The sequence below is a fragment of the Odocoileus virginianus genome, chromosome 14 (genome assembly GCF_023699985.2).
Source record: "Odocoileus virginianus isolate 20LAN1187 ecotype Illinois chromosome 14, Ovbor_1.2, whole genome shotgun sequence".
Classification (NCBI taxonomy): Eukaryota; Metazoa; Chordata; class Mammalia; order Artiodactyla; family Cervidae; genus Odocoileus; species Odocoileus virginianus.
In genome coordinates this window covers 34,311,196-34,328,181 of record NC_069687.1, presented here as the reverse complement: position 1 = coordinate 34,328,181, position 16,986 = coordinate 34,311,196, and the positions used below count along the sequence as shown (strand labels likewise).

The 16,986-nt window shown below is 41.7% G+C and overlaps 1 protein-coding gene across 3 annotated transcripts in view; it reads left to right on the top strand.

The window, feature by feature from the left end:
• The first annotated feature begins 844 nt into the window (after window positions 1-844).
• Window positions 845-16,986, top strand: part of C9 (complement C9) — a 62,487-nt gene continuing 46,345 nt past the window's right edge. For all 3 annotated transcript variants that reach the window (XR_002313333.2, XM_020890357.2, XM_070476615.1), the window contains exons 1-3: window positions 845-988; window positions 16,165-16,264; window positions 16,685-16,829. Coding sequence is in view for 2 of the 3 variants with exons in the window: in XM_020890357.2 (XP_020746016.2) it covers window positions 912-988; window positions 16,165-16,264; window positions 16,685-16,829 (322 nt within the window). In the remaining variant the exon portion in view is untranslated. The remainder of the gene's footprint in view (window positions 989-16,164; window positions 16,265-16,684; window positions 16,830-16,986) is intronic.

Sequence of the window (16,986 nt, the reverse complement as noted above, 5' to 3'; positions counted from 1 at the left end):
CAAAGACCTAACACAGCCAAAACTAAATAAATTTTTTTAAAATGTTGATTCAGGGCCCCATCCTGGATCAATTAATAGTATCAGATGAGAGTGGGCTGCCATCAGTGTTTATTCACATGTCCCCCAAGTCATTTTCTTGTGCAACCAGTGTTTTAAAAGCAACTGTGATAGCCCCCTTCTCCAGTACTTCCAGAATAGCCTACCCTTTTCACAAGTTCTGAAGAATGTGAAAATGAGGGGAAAAAATTCTTTCTGATGGGTTGAAGCAAGTAATTCCATCTTAGAATCTACCTTGCTGACAGGTGTGCTTCTTAGATAAAGACACCATGTCCTTCTAGAAGATATTGGAAAGGCCTTAGGGAATGTACCTGGATTCTTCAAAATGACTCACTTCACTTATAAAAAGATGTCAGTTTGTAGATGCATTTTACGATCTGTCCATGTGGAAATACCACACAGTTCATCCTCAGAGGGCAACAGCTATGTCTGTAACTCTGTTTCTAGTCAGTGCAATTCTTTTACTAATTTTGAGTTTCTGCCTCTATAAGAATTATCCAGACCCTTTTTCCCCAAATTACACAGTCCCACATGATCCCTCCCAAAGCCTCCAAAAATGAGAACCACTGGAGTTGTCCGTTTTTTGGGTTTTTGTTTTCAACACATCTCAGCTATTTAGCAGTCACGGGCTCCTCACTTGAAAATACAATTGATAAATACACTCTTGGCCAAAAACAGTAGGCCCCAAGTTACGAAATGACTCTCCTTTGATTGGACTTTGGCACCCAGGAAGCCCAATCCTAAAGATAATCCTGAGCAAAAACAAACAATGATTATTCCCCAGTCCTTTGCAAATAAGTGTCTTCCAGGAACTGTCTGGCCATTCCACTCCGGGAGCTGTCTCGCTAGTGAAAATGTCTGCCGGCCAGAGGTTCGCCTTTGTAATATGCATTCTAGAAATAAGTCTCCTGAGAGCGGGGCCCAGTCCCAGGTGAGTCACTTTTCTCTCTGTCTCTGGAATTTCCCTGCGGGCTTTGCCATTTCAGGGTCTGCTTCCATAGCAGCAAAGCAGGTAAAACTTTTTCACTCACATTAAGATATGGAACCAGAGAATCTGAACTTTGAAAAAGAATGAGAAAAAGCTCAGGTATGTCTTTCAGAGTTTTTCAGGAAACCTGCTGCTGTTTCCAGGGATTTCTTTTAAACAAGGTATTCAAATGTTAAGGCTGAGATATTCTTCAAATACTGGACTTAAGAAGCAAAGCTGGTTTTTACTAGGATATAATAAACCTTGGTTTATCAGTTTCTAGGGGGCTTCCCTGGTGGATCAGCGGTAAAGAATCTGCCTGCAATGCAGGAAATGCAGGTTTGATCCCTGGGTTGGGAAAATCCCCTGGAGGAGGACATGGAAACCCACTCCAGTACCCTTGCCTGGAGAATCCCATGGACAGAGGAGCCTGGTGGTCTAGTCCACTGCGTCGCAAACGACTAGCACAAACGCACACATCAGTATCTAGGGTCTGAGAAGCTATTCAAGGAAATAAACCTCTCCCTCACTCTGCCTCCAGGTCTAACACTCTCAATAAGTGGCTACATCCTGCCTTTGCCTCCGCACCAGGCAGAGGTTGGCCATTTTTCTTCTCTTCCTTGACATCCCAAGAGGTATCCAGAGGCACACATTTTGTCCTTAGGTTTAGGGGAGTGTTTTCTTCCATTCAGGAAGAATCACCATGGTGCAGACCTGTAGGCCAGGCTTCCAGCAAAGACACTTTCTCTTCTTTTGCTCTGATCCTAATTGGGAGCAGGAAGCCCATTCCAAGCCAATCCAGGAAATAAACCAACCAAACAAGATGTGCTTATTAACTACCTACGCTGTAATTCAGAATGGTTAGAGAATGCACAGTCCTGTGTCGTCTGATACAGCATGATTCCATCTGGTGACAGTATTAAAATATCCCACCCTTTGACAATACAGCCTGGGGAAATCAACTACACTGTCCCTCTGCCCAATGTGACTGTGACCTGTATTCAATTTCCCTTCAGTTGTATGACTCAGTGGGGTTGTTCAGTCACTCACTCATGTCCAACTTTTGCCATCCCGTGAACTGTAGCCCACCAGACTCCTCTCTCCATACAATTCTCCAGACAAGGATACTGGAGTGAGTTGCCAGTTCCTTCTCCAGGGGATCTTCCTAACCCTGGAGGGATCAAACTCAGGTCTCCTGCATTGGCAAGTGGATTCTTTACCACTGAGCCACCTGGGAAGCCCATTTGACTCTCAGGTTCACCAACTTCCATGTGGGCACTGGTGCCCATCTTAAGCACATCAGTGCCTGCCTCCCAGCTGCCGTGGAGGCTACCATTCTGTCTGGGCCCCATCAGACATGCAGTGTTTGCTCACATGGCTGCATCGTCCAGGAGGGGACACACAGACACGCTCCACAGACCAGCCCGGGCTTGGGTGAAGTGCTTCACCCCATCATTACCTCTTCCCATACTATCTAAGAAGCATTATTTGCATTTACTGGGCATCAGGTACAAAGGAGTTTGGAGAAGGCAGTTACTGAAAGTTGTTTTAGTCCTCTTGTACTGACCCTTTCTTAAGTTAAAAAATAATTTAAACAACCCACATTCCTAGATCGTGACTCCTGCTGATCAAGAATGAGAGGCCGCTGGGAAAGCTTCCATGGCTTTGAAGTTTGGATCCCGTAGGTTCTGGTCATGCCCTGCAGTTTCAGAGAGGACCAGCAAGGCCCCTTGGCTGCCCCCCAGCTCTGAGCAGCTGCACCACTGGCTGGGGTTGGCCTGCAGTCACTCTCATTGCCATGCCCTCAGGAGGCTGGTAAGGCTGCCCCGTTCCGAACACTGTGCTCGGCCCTTTGATACAGGGGTGAAGTCAAACAGAGTGTTCAGACTGGTCATGGAGTGGGACACATAGTTCAGCCAAAGAAATGAAGTTTGCAAGCAACTTTAAAATACAAATTTGATCAGAACAGAGCAGTCCTCTGGAGACTTTTCAAGCTCAAGTTGAGGTGCCGTTACTTACTTACTGACCATATAACTCTGGGCAACCTTTCTGAACTGTTACTCAACCTCTGCATACCTTGGTTCCTTCATCTGTAAGACGGTGTATGTGTGTGTGTGTGTGTGCTTAGTTACTCAGTCATGTCCGACTCTGCGACCCCCATGGACTGTAGCCTGCCAGGATCCTCTGTCCGTGGGGATTTTCCAGGCAAGAATATTGGAGTGGGTTGCCATGCCGTCCTCCAGGGGGTCTTCCTGACCCAGGGACCGAACTGCATCTCTTATGTTTCCTGCATTGGCAGGCAGGTTCTTTACCACTAGCACCACCTGGGAAGCCCCAGTGAAAATAATGGTTCTTATCTAATAAGGTTCAATGTAGACATTAAATCTTTATACCTGTAATTGCCCTACAATATCTGTGCCCAGCATGCTGTAAGAACTCAATAAATGTGAAGTGTTCCTTCAAGTAATAACCTTGGTATTCCTTTCACTTCAATATGCTTTCTGGTTTAGGAGAGGAGGGGAGGGACTTCAGTCTTCAGGGGAGAGACACTGCAAGCGAAGCAGTCTCTGAAGCGATCGCTATTGCAACTGGTGAACCATTGGGGATTTTCAGTGATCATTTGTTTGCAAACACAGTCGTGCCTATGAGACTAGGTCATGGCACATCATCTCTTGTGACTCCCAAGGTAGACTAGAAATATTAAAAAAAAAAAAAAAAAAAAAACACTGTACAAATAGTATAATAGCTCATAATGTAGGTTCCAGAGCCAGGCAGCTGGAGTTTGAGGTTCACAGTTTACTAGCTATGTGACCCTCGGCAAATTCCTTAACTTCTCTAAACCTGTTCCTAGCACCTGCACAAGGGAAATTACAATGTGACCTGCCGTGAGAAAGCCAAGATAACAAACGCAATGTGCCTAGCACAGTGACCAGCACGAAGTGAGTGTGCTGTGAGTGTAGCTATTGTTAGTTTCTTCCTTTTCATTTGTAAAAAACAAAATATTTACATGGTTCAAAGAGCAAATGGAGAAGGAAATGGCAACCCACTCCACTATTCTTGCCTAGAGAATCCCTTGGACACAGGAGCCTGGTGGGCTGCTGTCCATGGGGTCGCACAGAGTCGGACACGACTGAAGCGACTTAGCAGCAACAGCAGCAGCAAAGATAAAAAAATTAACAAATAAACACTGAAAAGTGTTGACTTTTCATGAGATTTGTGTTACATGTAAAGTACTTAGAGCACATCCTGCCTCACCTCACATTTTCCCAACAGGGAAACACCTTTTTAGTTTCCTGTGTGTCCTTCCAGTATGTCTTTGCATGGATTAAAGCATAGAACCAACTATAATCTTACTCTCTCCCTTTCTTTCATAAAAGGTATTATATCATATACACTATCTTGTACTTTGCTTTTCTTCTTTTTCATTTTGCAATATATCCTGGAGACTTTTCTGTGTCAGTCGAAAGGAACTTCCTCCTCTCACAAATGATTAATTTTCCATTGTATGGATATACAGTTCAGAGAACTTGTATATTATTGACCAATACTTGGGTTGTTTCCAACTTTGTATTATTAATATAAGCGGTGTCGCAATGAATATCCTTATTCATATAGCATTTTGAAAATGGATAATTGTACCTGAGGATTAATTCCCAGAAGTGATATTAATATATCACTGGGTCAAAAGGTTTTGCTTCAAGATTTTCCTGAAATTGCCACACAGTCCCATGGGTAGGTATTATTTTGCACTTTTGTCAGTCGAGTATAAAAGTGCTTGTTTTTCTGAAGCTTTGCTCTAGGCCAAGTTTTATATTTGCAGAACTCATAGGTTAAAAAAAAAAAAAATAGTATCTTTGAATAGAATTAATTTGCCTTTCTCTTCATCAGGCTATACATCTTTCCATATGTTTAAAGGCTATATGTATGGATTGTTTTGTTTTGCATGAACTATCTATATTCTTTGCCCATTTTTCAATTGAGTCTTAGAGATTCCTATGATGACTTTATATATTAGTCATCCTTTATCTCTGGTATGAATAATAAACATCTTCCCCAGTTTTGTCATTCATCTTTTGGCTTTATATGTGGCATGTTTCTAGTTGTCATATTTACTTTATTCTTCATTTTTCTAACAGTTAAGAAATTCTAGACTGAGAGGAATCCAGAGGGTAGCTGGGTATGGATGGCACTTCTGGAGATAAATTGCCTGGGTCTGAATCCCAACTCTGCCACCAAGAAGCTGCTATGTAACCTGAGAAAAATTACTCATTGTTACTGTGGCTTAGTTTGTCATCTTTCAAGTACGATGATGCTAGTAGAAGATACCTCATAAGGCTGATGTAAAAATTAAATGAGATAATGAATGTAAAACTTAGAAGAGACTCTGACATAAACTAAGCACTCATAAAAGTTAGCAATTATCTTTCAATTTATTTTAAAACTTAGCAATCTGGAAAAATACCCAAACACTCATTAATAGAAAATTTAGGCCTAACTATTAAATTGAAAATATCCAGGGAATTTCCTTGTCATCCAGTACTTAGGACTTCGTGCTTTCACTGCAGGGGTTGTGGGATTAATTCCTGGTTGGATTACTAAGATCCCATAAACCATGCAGCACAGCCAAAAAAAAATAAAATGGAAAATATCCAAAATTTCCTTGTTTGGTTGTATCTATCTGTGTTTTTAATATCCATATTTAATACAAGTTAGTAGATATTTATTTATGAATGATTCTTGGCCAAGTATGGTCTTTTATTTATTCACCCATTTAACACAGGAGATATTTTTTGAGTTTGCAACATGGGCTGGGTACTGCTTCGGGAGATATAGTGTGATACAGAGCCAGTTACTGAGGTCTCTGCCCTCAGTGAGCTTATAGTCTAGTGAGGAATATCAACAAGTAAATGGCAAGAGCCATTCAGCCAAATTCTCTGAGGCCCACAATGCTAAAGGCGACACGTTCCCTGTGCCTAACCGGTCACTTGTGCACTGGCTTCATCTGCTCCAGCCTCACTAAAAACTGCTCCTTTAATTCTGCCCCCTCTTCGACATCAACAGTATTTCCCTTTGTACCAAATCGTTCCCATGAGCTTTCAGACGTATTGTAACATTTCCTTTAAATGTTGTCTCAGTCCTCAGCCTTATTCCAGAGACAGCTGCTCACTTCCAGCCTCATGGTGAGAAATGTCATCTAACCTATATTCTGACAACTCTCAAGTTTATGTTTAGGATACAGATCTCTTTCCTGAGCCCAATGTCCAGTTACTTAGTCAACATCTCTCCTTGAAAATATCAGAAGCATCCCAAACTAAGCATGTCTAGAACAGACTTAATGATTTCTCCACCCATCCCCACCTAACCTGCACCACTACTTACCAAGTCATGTTGTCTGTGCTGTGTGATCTCAGTCACTCAGTCACGTTCTACTGTTTGCAACCTCATGGACTATAGCCCACCAGGCTCCTCTGTCCATGGAATTTTCCAGGCAAGAATATTGAAACAGGCTGCCATTTCCTACTCCAAGGGATCTTCCCAACCCAGGGATTGAACTTTCATCTCTTGTGTCTCCTGCATTGGCAGGTAGAGTCTTTACCTCTGTGCCACCTGGGAAGCCCTACTCACTGAGTTGTTAAGTCAAAACCTGGGAACCATACTTGATTCCTCTATTAGTGTCATTGCTACATGCAATGTAACTGCAAGTCTGGTTGGTATTGCCTTTAAAATATACCTCAAATCTGCCCACTTCTCGCTGTCTCTACTGTGACCACATTAGCCCAAATCACTATACTTTCTGCCCTGCATCCACTCTTGTTCACTCTGCAGTAGTCAATTACCCATCCAAAAACCAGGGAAATCTTTTGAAAACACAAATTTGAGTGTTGCTACTGTCCTCATATTCCTCTAAGGACTTCCATCAAGCTGAGGATTAAATCCAACTTCCTCGTCACAGCCAACAAGCCATGAGTTGCTTCTGCCTGCTTCTCCAGATGCATCCCACTCTCCTTTGTGGTCACTCTGCCTCCATTTGCTGTACCGCCAACATGCCATCTCAGGCCAGTTGCACTTACTCCTTTAGCGTAGAACAATCTTCTTCCAGACCCTCATTTTGTGCATTCTCTCTGAACTCATTTAGGTCTTTAAACAAATAGCATCTCCTGTTCTTGTCATTTTTTTCTTTACTGTGTAACAAATCATTACAAAACAGGAGCTTAAAACCATACCAATTATTTATTTGACTCGAATTCGGGGTTGGCTTGGCTCAGTTGAGTGGTTGTCATGGATCTCTCATATGGATGTAGGCAAATGTGGTTGGGTCTAGGGTCATCATGACAACTTCTCTCACGTTTGTCACTTGAGCTGGGAAGACCCAAACAGCTGGGGGACTGGAGCAATTGATTCTCCTTAGGAATCTCCTGTGTGTGTGTGTGTGTGTGTGTGTGTGTGTGTATGCACATGTGTGTGTACTTTCCACATGGTGGGCTTATGATAGCCGGCTTCATACATATTGGTAAAAAGGCTCCCAGGCCAGTGTCTTTAGACCCAGCAGACCTTGCATGGGCTTCTCTAACCTAGCCTTAAAAGTCATGCATGCTCAGTTCCCCTGTGTTCTACTCATCAAAGGCATTGACAAAGACACCACCAGCTTCAAAAGGGATCACATAGATCCCATCTTTGATAGTCTTAACTTGAAATAATTTGTGAACGTATTTGTAAAGCACCACCACGGACAGAGGAGCCTGGCAGGCTACAGTCCACGGGGTCACAAAGAGTCAGACATGACTGAGTGACTGACACCTTCTCTGAGAGGGCTCAATCACCACCCTCTACAAGAAACCCCCACCTCCACTCCAGCATATGGCACTTTTTGTCCTCTTACCCTGGTTTCTTTTCCTTCACAGCTCACATCTCTTAACTGATATTGCATATTGCATTTTTAGTATACTCTTTTATTGTATCTCACCCACTGGAACATAGGCTCCATGATGGTCAAGATGTTATCTTGTGGCCTCAGTCACCAGGACAATTCATGACACAGAGCAGATCCTCCATAAATATCACTGAATGTTGGCTCTTTGGGAGTACATGAGAGAAAACTCTTAACTAAGACTTGGGAAACCAGGAGATGACCTGAAATTTTAGAGTAGTGACCACTGATGTTATATTTTTTCTTCGTCCTGATGAACTGCAGGAACTAAACAAGCTGGAGGATCCATGGGTTAAGAATGCAGTCCTGTTAGTTTATATTTCTTCACTCAAAGGAACCACATTGTCTTATTTATTGACAAAAGGATTCCTCGCTACAGCAGGTGTTTTCCTGCCTGGGCCCACCACAAAGTGTCCTGGGGTGTGAACTACCCTCCTGAGGTTTTCATTTTCTGAATCTGGAAACCTCTCTTCATGGCAGGGAGATGCGACCGGGTGTACATCAGTGTCTCTTCATTTAATGCATTTCTGGTCCAGATTTAGACCCCCTGCCAAGTTGATGTACATCTCTTTGATCTAGGAAATGTCTTTCAAGCTGAGATTGAAGCACTTGGAAGTAGGCTTTACTTGATAAACAGATTTCATCTAAGAATCCAGAAAGTGCATTATAAATACCTCTCCACTCAGCCTAATAGCTCAGCAGGGTGAAAGGCAGGTGGTAGACTTTGCACAGACACAGTCTTTGTACTACAAAAGATTGTCTGTCTAGTGAGTTAAAGGGTCTGGGGAGGGGGTACTGGGCACAAAAGGATCTATCCAAGATTACTCATCTTCTTTCTTAATATTTATAGAGTGCTTTCATTTCAATAACACATTTCTCTTGCATAATCTGTTATTTCCTCCTAATAATTCCCTCAAGCCCTACTTTTATTTTGCCTCTAAATATCCAGGTATCTGGTGCAGTGAAGGCAAAACATTCAGGTGTTCACACATTTTTCAGTAATTTTCAGTTTTGTTTAATTTGACAACATTTATATATTGGGTTGGCCAAAAAGTTCATTTGGGTGTGAACTTCATGGCTAACCTGAATATAAGCCTTAAAAATACATCCAGGCAAGAACTAGACTGCCTAATTGCTGACCTTTACCTGGAGCTGCTATATTTAAAAAATAAATATATTTTTATTAACTTAATGCGTCTCTAAATGTCTAACAATCACCAGACTATTACACCCATAAATTGTGGAATAAGATATGATTCTTTAGATTATTTCAAAGAGGATTTTAGGTGGGGAGAAAAGGTAGCCTAAGAGAGGAAGTAAAAGTGTAGTTGTGGCTCAGTGGTAAAGAATACACTTGCTAATGCAGGAGATGAGGGTTAGATCCCTGGGTGGGGAAAATCCTCTGGAGAAGGAAATGGCAACCCACTCCAGTATTCTTGCCTGGAGAATCCCACAGACAGAGGAGCCTGGCGAGCTATAGTCCATGGGTTCACAAAAGAGCTGGACATGACTTAGCGATTAAATAACAGCAAGAGAGAGTGGCGAGACAGAGATTCTTAACCCAGTTCTGCTACTAATTGTCAAAGTTTGAATAAGCTGAATAATTTTCTGTTTTTAGTTTCCTGTCTGTAAAATATAACTGATAACACCTTAGAATTTACCCTCAGTGGTAAAATAAAGGTTTTTTGAGAAAATAAGCTTTGGAAATTGTCTAGAAAAAGTAGTGGAAGACATAAGTCTTTTTAATTAAAAAATTTTTATAGAGTGTTATGGGTTGAATTGTGTCCCTTCAAAATTTATATGTTGAAATTCTAACTCCCAGTACCTCAGAATGTGACTGCATTGGAGGTCGTTAGGGCAGACCCTAATCCATGATAACTGGTGTCCTTATAAGAAGAGTGACTGTGAACACACAAAGGTACCAAGGAAAGATCAAATGAAGACACAGGAAGAAGACTTTCACCTACAAAGCAAGGAGAATTCAACACTGCAGACACCTGTACATTTCTGTGGTTTAAGCCTGTGTACTTTGTTGTGGTGTTCCTAGCAAACTAAAAAATACACTGAGCCTGATATTTAGAGGCGTTAAGTCCTTCAGAGGCAAGAGTGGGATCTGTGAAGACATACCTATGGGACCAGGTTGGATCATTCAGAGGATGAATTGAAATCACGGTCTAGGAGGGCAATAAAAGATCAAAGCAAAGGTCTGGTGCCCTGTTCTAAGTCCAAGTGTGAGTCAATTAGTGTGCACATTGTCAATGTGGGGCTACTCTTAATGTGTAGGATGTTAGAGAAACTTCTATAGTCAGTGCCAGTATCACAGGAACAGGGTCCTAGTCACTGATGTGTGACATCATGAACAGTCTTTCTGGTTGGTCCCCAGTACTGACTGCACTCTAGGCTTGCCAAACAAAGGACTGTAAGTCACTCTACAGTATTTGCAGTGAGTTTTACCTTCCATTCATAATCCCAAAGTCTGTACCATACTCTCCGAACTGGTTATTCTTTGAGGCTGGTCTCAGTGGCAGGTGAGAAAGATTAAGGTGTCATGTTGTTCAGTCTCCCAGTTGTGTCTGACTCTTTGTGCCCCATGGATTGCAACATGCTAGTCCTCCCTGTCCCTCACCATCCCCTGAAGTTGGCCCAAGTTGATGTCCATTTTATCTGTGATGCCACCCAGCCATCTCATCCTCTGATGCCCTCTTCTCCTTCTGCCCTCAGTCTTTCCCAGCATCAGGGATTTTTCCAACGAGTCAGCTGTTCGCATCAGATGACCAAAATATTGGAGCTTCAGCTTCAGCATTATCTCTTCCAACAAGTATTCAGGGTTGATTTCCCTTAAGATTGACTGTTTGGTCTCCTTTCTGTCCAAGGGACTTTCAGGAGTCTTCTCCAGCACCACAGTTGGAAGGTGTCAATTCTTTGGTGCTTTACCTTCTTTACAGCACAACTCTCACAACCATACATGACCATTGGGAAGACCAGAGCCTTGACTACATGGACCTTTGTCAGCAGAGTAATGTCTCTGTTTTTCAACACACTGTCTATGTTTGTCATAGCTTTCCGGTCAAGAAGCAATAGCCTTTTGATTTCATGGCTGCAGTCACCATCTGCAGTGATTTTAGAGCCCAAGAAGAGGAAATTTGTCACAACTTCCACTTTCTCCCCTTCTATTTGCTGTGAAGTGGCATGATCTTAGTTTTTTCAATATTTAGTTTTAAACCAACTGTTTCACTCTCCTCCTTCACCCTCATCAAGAGGCAATTTAGTTCCTCTTCACTTTCTGCCATTAGAGTAGTAACATCCACGTATCTGAGGTTGTTGATATTTCTCCCGCCTATCTTGTTTGCAGCTTGTAATTCATCCAACCCGGCATTTCTCATGATGTGCTTAAAATATTGGTTAAATAAACAGGGTGACAGCAGACAGCCCTGTAGTACTCCTTTCTCAATCTTGAACCAATCAGTTGTTCCACCCAGGGTTCTGTTGCTTCTTGACCCGCATACAGGTTTCTCAGGAGACAGGTAAGATAGTCTGGTATTCCCATCTCTTTAAGAGCTTTCCACCATTTGTTATGATCCACATAGTCAAAAACTTTAGCATAGTGGATGAAGAAGAAATGGATGTTTTTCTGGAATTCCCTTGCTTTCTCTATGATCCAGCAAATGTTGGCAACTTGATCTCTGGTTCCTCTGCCTTTTTTAAACCCAGTTTGCACATCTGGAAGTTCTTGGTTCACATAAGGCTGAAATCTAGCATGCCAGATTTTAAGCAAGTCCTTACTAGCATGGAAGATGAGTGCAATTGTCCAATAGTTAGAACATTCTTTAGTACTACCCTTCTTTGAATTGGGATGAGGATTAAACTTTTCCAGTACAGTGGCCTCTGCTGGGTCTTTCAGATTTACTGACATATTGGGTGCATAATGTGTCATACCACTGGTATATTTAGGGTGTTATTTCTAAAACCAAGGAATTAATCTCTTCAGGGAAGACACTGAAACAAAATGCTAACATGACATTCTAAAAAGTGATAAATACAAAAAAGACAGGAACAAATAATCCAGTTGAAGACAGCAGGCCCAACTAATACTAGAAAAGCTAGATTTGTAGATTACAAAGATCCATCAGTACATCAGTAAGTAAAGCCTAGAATAATTCCTGAAACCGGTGATAAGCCTGTGCAGTGACTCAGGTCAGTGGTGATCTCAAGCTTGGCTTATGCATTGTAATGGACACCCCCTTACACCCCAGATTTCACAGATATCCACCAGATGGTGCCAAGCTGTTTTCCTCAACTTCATGTGAATATGAGAATAACCTGGGATACTTTTAAAAAACATTGGTGCCAAAAAAAAAAAATTGGTGCCTGAAGTCCACCCTTAGAAAGGATGCCTTTCTAAGGCATCCTTAGAAAGGAAGCCTATCCTTAGAAATTGATGCCTTAATTAATCCTTAATTAATGTGGAATGGGGTATTATAATTTCACAATTCCTATTTTCACTATTGGAGGATTGTGATACGCAATCAGTAGTGTGACCTTCCTGTTTCTCTAAGTCATAAATGTGCATCCATCATTGACTCTTGATTAAAGCTGGATTTAGTTTATTAGAAAAGTTCTAGCAGAGAATTTTTCAGCCACATGGTCTTAGATAGATGTAAATATTCAAACTTCCATGAAATCAGGTTCTTTAAGGAGTTTTGGCAGCTTGTCTTAAATGTTTTTACCCTGTACTTTTAGAAGACTGAAGCTTATCAAGTGTCCTGATTTTCTGGATGATATAGGTAAAGGTCAGTCTTACAAAAATGGTATTGTCAGTCATGAAGTTTGCTGAATGACAAGCAAGTCTTGTAAGAATATAATATAAGTGGTTCACCAGGAGATCAGAGTCTAGAGAAACACAGACCTGGGTCTGTCCTAGACCGCAAGATAAAGAACTTTTTTCTTCTTCATGTACTTATTCATTTATTCATTCATAAAACATTTACTGAGCACCTATTATGTTCCAGACACTTGATACACAAGCTGAGCAAGATTGAGAATTTCCTTAGCTCACTGATGTTTTTATCTAGGCTGTAAGTTCTGATAGTTGGAGAATCATGGTTTCTGTTTTATTTTGTTTGGTTGTTTTGCATATCATTATATCCTTAAAGCCTAGCAAATAGTTGACAATAAATATTTGATGAATGATAAGTGAATAGATAAATTGATTAAATAAAATATGTCATTGCAAAGGCACTTATGATACAGGGAAGAACAATGAGTATGTACATGGAAAAGTAAATTACGTGAAGGGTTAGGGGAAGTTCTCTGGGGGAAAAGCTATGTTAAAAGTAAGATCAGTGTGGTGAAAAGGAAACAGTAGATTTAAAGGCCTAAAGATGTAAGAAAATGTGCTTATCTTGGGCATTTCAAGTTCAGTGTGGCTACAGGGAAAAGTGAAATTGAAGAATTAGAAAGAAGATGGGCCATGTAGAGTACTCTAAACTACATGTCTTAGTTTCCTATTATAGTTATAGCAAATGACCACATACTAGTGGCTTAAGACAACATAGATTTATTATCTTACAGTTGTATAGGTCAGACATCTGAATCGGGTCTCACTGGGCTAAAATCAAGGCTCTGGTGGGGTAGAATCCGCTCTAGAGGCTCATGGGGAGAATCTATTTCCCTGCATCTTCCAGCTTCCAGGGGCTGCCTGCATTCCTTGGTGAAACTCCTATCTTCAGATCCAGCAACAGTGGGTGGAGTCCTTCTTCATGCTTTGAATTTTTCCTGCCACTCAGACTACATATCTCTCTGAACCACTCTTCTGCTTTTAAGAGCTCACATGATTAGAATGGGCTCATCCAGATTACATACAGAATAATCTCCTCTTAATCGCATGCTCAGAGTTTTGCCATGTGAAGTAACATATTCACTGATTCTGGGGATTAAGACATAGATGTCTTTGGGGTTGTTACTCTGCCTACCGTATCATGTCAAGAAATTCAGACTTTCTCTTCAAAACAGAGAGAAACTATTAAAGAGTTTCTGTAGAGGAATGAATGATCAGCTTTGCATTTTAAAAATTTCTCTCTTGATGATTTCTGGAAACCAGATTAGAAAGAAATTGCTGTCATCTAAGAGAGTTAAAATGTTTGTGTAGACCAGAGAAATGTCTAGAAAAGATGAAGGGTAGAAGGATTTGAGAGTCATTTACAAAGATAAAGAAAATGTTTTAGTGGTTGATTCTATTTGGGGGATGAGGTTCGACAACACAAATACCACTCTGGTTAGGGTGACTGCGTAAATGGAGGCACTGTTTACCAAGGCAATAAATGCAGGAGGAACAACCTTGAGAGAAGAAGTACTAAGTTTGTTTGGAGAAACATTAAGTTCATGGAATCTTCCCTGTAACTCAGACGGTAAAGAATCTGCTTGCAATGCAGGAGACCCGGGTTGGATCCCTGGGTAGGGAAGATCATCTGGAGAAGGGAGTGGCAATCCACTCCAGTATTCTTGCCTGGAGAATCCCATGGACAGAGGAGCCTGGTGGGCTACAGTCCATGGGGTCGCAGAGAGTTGGACGCACAGAAAACACACATTCTTAAGTTCATGAGCCATGAAGACATTCACATGTAGATATCCAGTTAGGGGTTATATCCAAGGGTTTAAATTTCAGAAGAGATTTCTGGGCTGCAGACTTATCTCTGGGTGTCCTTAACATATACATGAACACCAAACCCTTGGGGGAAATGTAGAAAGAAAAAGAAATCCAAAGACAGCAACTAGAGAAAAAAACAGCATTTCTGAGACTGCCAAAAGACACAGAATCTGCCCAGGAGAGTAGGAGCAAAGGACAGAGGGGAAAGAAGCAATGAAAGGGGTCTGGTGTCATTCAGTCCAAGGAAAGAGACTATCTTAAAGAGCAGGAGTGGTCAACCTCATGGATGGCTGTGAAGTGGTCAGTGAGATAAGGACTGAAGGGGATCAAGGCAGCAGGCCTCTTGGAGTCACTGTTGACTTTGGAAGAGCAATGACCTTAGGACAGGAGAGTTGAGCTGTGATTGGAAGGTAAGGAACAAAATACCAGAGTGCAAACTACTTTTTCCAGAAAGTTGGCCTAAAAAAGATGAATTTGGGGGGTAGTTAAGGATGAACTGAGACATATTATTATTTTGGAACAGAAAGAAACAGAAATATATCTCTAGGAATTCCTTCAAGTGTCATTGTGAAGGCCGGGGGGAAGTAGGTGTAGATGGAAGGAAAAGTAAAGTTCAGAAAGAGTGTTCTATTTGTTCATTCATTTGTTTATGTTTAATGTCAAGGACTTGAATACATTCTACTACAAATGGAAAGGAGTTGGTGGTGAAGGCAAGTTTTTAATGGAGGAAATACTCAGGTAACAAGGGCTCGAAGAGATGCTGACAACTGGAGCTGTGGAGGAGGGATTGGCCTTACCATCCCTCCAAAATGAAAATTAAAAGCTGCATTATGAAAAGGACAGGTGCCACTTTAGGAAAACGGGGCAGGAAGTTTATAGGGTCATTGTTTCATACCTTCTGTTGTTGGTTTTCTTTTGGCCATTGAATAAGATAGTAATTCAAGGTGGTATTTCAACCTAAAGAGCCTGAATGGTGAACCAAGACTAAGAGAAAAGTTCAAAACCAGAAAAGCACAGCTAGGGGTGGGAGGGAAGGTTAAAAGTGCCAAGAAATATACACTGAAATTCAAAAAGGATGAGGAATAAGTCCTGATGTGGAGTGTGATGCTGTAAGTTCAGGACACACAAATTGCAGGGGTGGGAGAGCTTGATTTATGCGGTGTTGCAGGAATGGCTGGGTGGACTGGCTTAAATTTGCAGGGAAATAGGGCAACTTGAAGTTTTGCCAGACTCTCTGAGGGGCACAGAGTGAAAGACTGTTCCTAGCTTCACACTATTTGAAAAAATAAGACTAATCAATGAGAAATTCCTGAGTTGGATGACTTACTAGTTTTCTTCACCTTAAGCCGAAGGTTAATTTATAATGCAATACAAGAATTAAACCAAAAAGTTGAGTTGAAAATACAATACCACATGTGATCAAGTGTCAAATGAGAGATGGAGTAAAAAGGATAAGTACTGAGGTTCAAAAGAGAGAAAGGAGTAAATAAATTAATCTCGTTTGTGAAGACTTCTTGGAAGCAAGCATATATGGTCATTATTAACGGGTATGTTTTATTATCCTAGTTACGAGCCGACAGAAAGACACGGCACACCATTGCCTATAGACTGCAGGATGAGCTCCTGGAGTGCGTGGTCGAAATGTGACCCCTGCCTCAAGCAAATGGTAAGTATTCTTTGCCATTCCCCACCAGTGTCCCCAGATGTCAACTGTATTGCCAGCATTGCCAGGAAAATGACAAAGAGGTAGGAACCTTCCCTCCCCACACCACCACCACCAGCTGCGTTGCGAACTCAGAATGAAAGGAAAATATCTAAATGGATTAGGCTAACCTTACTGGGAAACCTGAATGCTGCACAGCTGACTGAACAAAAGTCACGAGGAACCATGTTCTATACAAGAGCCTGCCAACCCCACCACATGAGGTGTTCCTTCAAGTGATGTCGGGGACTATGTTTCAGACTTCCATCTTAAAACCTTTGACGCAGCTGGTGGTTGGAGGTCTGCAGCGATATGGATGCAGTTTTAGATCAGAAACCCTTTTCGGCCTTAGAAATACTAACATTTCCACCTGTTTCTGTGCAGTTTCGTTCGAGGAGCATTGAGAACTTTGGACAATTTAATGGGCGAAAGTGTGTGGATGCCTTGGGAGACCGACGGCAGTGTGTGCCCACAGAGGCCTGCGAAGACCCCGAGGATGACTGTGGCAACGACTTTCAGTGTGGTACAGGTAATCCTCCCATTGCCTGGTGTGGGTTTCTGTGTGCCTTTATAAGCCAAAAGAAGGAAATGTGCTTCCTGACCCTCATACTTCCAAGTGTGGATACAAAAAAAATCCAAATATAATGCGTGGTCACTCCTCTCTCACTTTAAAGTATGTTTGATAA